The sequence below is a fragment of the Octopus bimaculoides genome, chromosome 11 (genome assembly GCF_001194135.2).
Source record: "Octopus bimaculoides isolate UCB-OBI-ISO-001 chromosome 11, ASM119413v2, whole genome shotgun sequence".
Lineage (NCBI taxonomy): Eukaryota > Metazoa > Mollusca > Cephalopoda > Octopoda > Octopodidae > Octopus > Octopus bimaculoides.
This window is the reverse complement of record NC_068991.1, coordinates 10,031,377-10,035,841: the sequence shown is the minus strand read 5'-3', so window position 1 is coordinate 10,035,841 and position 4,465 is coordinate 10,031,377. Positions and strand designations below refer to the sequence as shown.

The following is a 4,465-nucleotide window of genomic DNA, read 5'->3' as shown; positions in this document are numbered from 1 at the left end:
ATATATATATATATATATATATATATATATATATAATATATATGTGTGTGTATACATACACTCACACACAGCTTATATATCCTTATTGTCATCCTTTATTGCTATCTACCATTCTCCCTGCCTCTTCCCTCTCCTTTCACTTATTATGGCCATCCAACACTCCCACTTCCATTATTTCTTCTACCATCCCCTCTCCTCCTATCATACCCTACCTTCCCCAACTATGCCACTCTTTCTGCTTCTATTCAATCTCCTTATCAACAATCACCATGTAGCTGTCTATCGCCCCCCCCCACCGCCTTCTCTTTCTGTTTCTTAACTTACGGCTCTGTCACCCTTCCATTACTATCACTATGGTTCTGTTTCATCTCTCATATGTATATATATACTATATGATGAGACAGACAACCTCTAATGCTGCTGAACAAAGACATGGAGACAGTGCAGAATAGATTGGATTCTGCAGGGAAACAAAGAGACAACATATCTGATGCTAGTACAATGATATGATGCACCTAGTACACTCTGTAAAATGGATGGATGTAACATAAGGTAGAGAGGACTCTCTAGCCTTGCTGAGAACAAGGTAACATCTCTGGTGCTGGTGCAGCATGACATTACATCCTGGCCATTTTCTGTTAAGTGTCTCACAAACAAAGACAAAATAGGGTAGAGAAGCACTTTGGTTTTACCAGGGAACAAGGTGACTACTTCTCTGGTGCTGATGGAACAACAATATGCACCCATTACACTTTCTGTAGATTGACTAGTGATATCAAAGGCACCCACCCACCAGGAGACACCACACACCAAATGAAATGTATGAGTGAGACAGAGTCTGTATTCCCTCTTTTAGATGATGCAATAATTTTGAATAACAGCCAACTCAGTCCATGATAATCCATACAACCCATGCCGGATTAGAAAAACTAATGTAAAATGATTACCCATCCATCTATACCAGTGTTCCACAACAGGTGTGTCACAGCATGCTGGGGTGCCACGAGATGATGCTAGGTGTGCCACAGTGTAACCTGAATATAATTATTCTCCCCTGTATTTTTAGTTATATTTTTAGTTCAGGTGTGCCACTGAATTTTGATAAGAATATAAGTGTACCGCAAGCGGAAAAGGTTGCGGAGCACTGATCTATATATATTTAAAAAAAACAGATCAAAGGTCCTTCCTTTATTTGTGTTATATATATCACCATCGTTTAATGTCCATCTTCCATGCATGTATGGGTAGGACGATTGACAGGAGCTGGCCAGGTAGAAGACTACCTCAGGCAACGTCAGTTGTCAAGCAATAGTGTTGGATACAAGCACACACACACGCATACACACGCATACACACATATGACAGGCTTCTTTCGGTTTCTTATTTTTTACTGCCCTCAAGGGGCTACACACAGAGAGGACAAACAAGGACAGACAAAGGGATTAAGTCGATCATGTCGACCTCAGTGCGTAACTGGTACTTATTTAATTGATCCTGAAAGGCAAAGTTGACCTCGGCAAAATTTGAACTCAGAACGTAGCGGCAGACGAAATAGATACCGCTAAGCATTTCGCCCAGCATGCTAACATTTCTTCCAGCTCGCCACCCTAAAGGCTTCTTTCAGTTTCTGAAAGGCTTCTTTCTTTCTACCAAAATCCACTCACTAGACTTCCATTGGCCTGGAGCTATAGTAGAAGACACTTGGCCAAGATGCCATGCAGTGGGACTGAACCCAGAACCATGTGGTTGGGAAGCAAGCTTTTTACCACACATCCATCCTGGCACCTCTCTCTATATATGTATATATACTTAGCAAAAGCAACAGAGTGACTCAAGGGCAAGAGTTTTGTGTGTTAACACCTATCAAATTTATTCTGAATTTCCAAACCTCTACATATATATATATATAGATAGATAATTATAATAATATTAGGGACAAAATCCAAAATTACAGGTAAAAAACTCAATTAAAATCAATTTATAAAAAATTAATATTAAACTGAGCCTTGAAAATTGGTTATTTTCCCTAAAACTATATATTTATATATATATATATAGATATGTATATAAATATATATATATATATGTGTATGTATGTAAGCATGTATGTATATATGTATATATATCATCATCATTATTATCATTTTTGAGATCTGCTTTTCCCATTCTTGTATGGGTTCAACGAAATTCATTGAGACTACACAATATATATTGTTGAGTGAGAGATATGCATGAAATGACATCTATTATTGATCACACATTGTCACTGCGCATTTCGTGTGCAGCTTAGGACAAACAATGGAAAAAATCTTTAATCTGTCATTGAATAAAGAAATCTTCAATAATGCAGCTTCATAATAGTGGACTAAAAGATGAAATTACATATATATTTATCACACAACCAAAAGTAAAAAAAGAAACATTGTAGCATCATCCGGTTAATACATTTTTCTTAAAATACTAAGTTTGGTATTGCTAAAATCTTTCTGGCCTTAATAAATGTGCATTTCCCAATAAATCATTCATGCCCAAGTAGAAATAATCTGAAACTAAATTACAGCTGTACTATTACACTGTGAATAACTTAATAATGTGCAAATCAACAACTAACCTTATTGAAATTTTTTGAAACTAACCTTACATGCAGAAACGTAGGCACAAGCTCCTTTGTCATTCAATACTGATGCAATTATATATGAAACAGAAGTCACCTTCACCAAACCGTATCATTATGCATAAACACTGTAAGTATGTTGGAAGGTAAATTTAAACAATGATACGTAATTTGTCTTCCTTCAGAAACACAACCATGCTAGCTAAGTATGTTTGGGTTTTGAAAGAACATGCTACTGCTTTCACTATCAAGTGGAAGATCATTGAGAGATGCAGACTACACAGAACAGAAACAATGCAAAAAAAGTTATGGATTCCATACAGCTGAAGAGCATGACATATTTTGAAACCCTACTAAGTCTATAGACTGTTTAAATGTCAGATAAAAGTTTTTCAACAGGTGTCGCCACTCCAGTGGATACCTCTTGAAATACTGGAAGATTATAACCAGTACCAGTGGAGGTGCAATGGCCCAGTGGTTAGGGCAGCGGACTCATGATCATAGCATCACGGTTTCGATTCCCAGACCGGGCGTTGTGAGTGTTTATTGAGCAAAAACACCTAAAGCTCCACAAGGCTCCGGCAGGGGATGGTGGCGAACCCTGCTGTACTCTTCCACCACAACTTTCTCTCACTCTCACTCTTACTTCCTGTTTCTGTTGTACCTGTAATTCAAAGGGTCAGCCTTGTCACACTGTGTCACGCTGAATATCCCCGAGAGCTGCATTAAGGGTACACATGTCTGTGGAGTGCTCAGCCACTTGCACATTAATTTCACGAGCAGGCTGTTCCGTTAATCGAATCAACTGGAACCCTCGACGTCGTAAGCGATGGAGTGCCAACAACAATAACCAGTACCTGTTGGAATGAACCAATACTCTAAAAGGAAGGTTTACACTCATTCTATTTTCTCCACAGTTTTAATAGATACTTCTGAATTCACCATAATTTATGACAATATATTCATTAACACCTTATAACTTTCAGCTAGTAGCTGCTGTTGTTGTTTTTGTAGTTGTTGTTGTTATGTTTTATCCTATTTTATCTTCCAGGAGATGCCGCTAAGTCAGCTGCCAGAAGTCTTTGGAATGCATGAAAATGTTGACATCACTCGAGAGCTGCATGAAACCCACCAGTTGTTCGAATCCTTCCTGCTTACCATTGGACGAAAAGAGGGTGGAGGCTCAGGAAGTTCAGTCGACACTCTCAGTGACATTGCTACAGATATCTTGGCCAAGGTTTGTTGTTTATTTTCTCTTACTTTACTCCTTCAATAATGTCTTAACTTAAGGAACAGACTGACTGTTATGGTTAAGGTAGCAGTAGAGCGTGATTGAGGTGATAGTAGACCATGCTTAAGTTAGTAGTGGAAGGAAAGAAGCTTGTGTACACCACCAATATGTTAATACACAAAAATGAATCAACATACTGAGGGCTGAGACTGACAATGAGCTGGAAATGACTACAGAAGGCAACGGTAGAAGAATGTATGCCTGGTTTTAAATGAATGCATGCATGTATTTTGAAATGTTTTCTAAACTAGGAAAGAGAGTACAGCAAAGAATGTGGATCCTTAGGGAACAAAAGCATTTATGTGGAAACAGATAGCAAAAATCATAATTGCAAGATAACAGCGCAAAAGGCATGCATTGGAGTGTGTAGATGAGAATAGTAGATAAAAACACCATGCAAATGTATGGCTTTAGCTTTTTATGAAGCTTTACATCTGTTACAATGTGTTCAACATATACTTTACATGGTGAAAATTTTTATAAAAGGATGAACAAAAACCTTAGGTGTTCTGACATTTATGCATGTGATGTGTATAGATGTCATCATCATCATCATTTAA

The 4,465-nt window shown here is 37.8% G+C and overlaps 1 protein-coding gene across 1 annotated transcript in view; it reads left to right on the top strand.

Annotated features, from left to right (window-relative positions):
- The window catches only part of LOC106870489 (dynein axonemal heavy chain 12), a 262,917-nt gene that overhangs the window by 237,872 nt on the left and 20,580 nt on the right, over positions 1–4,465 (top strand). Inside the window, exon 62 of the mRNA XM_052971523.1 lies at positions 3,666–3,851. Within this exon, the coding sequence (XP_052827483.1) occupies positions 3,666–3,851 (186 nt within the window). The remainder of the gene's footprint in view (positions 1–3,665; positions 3,852–4,465) is intronic.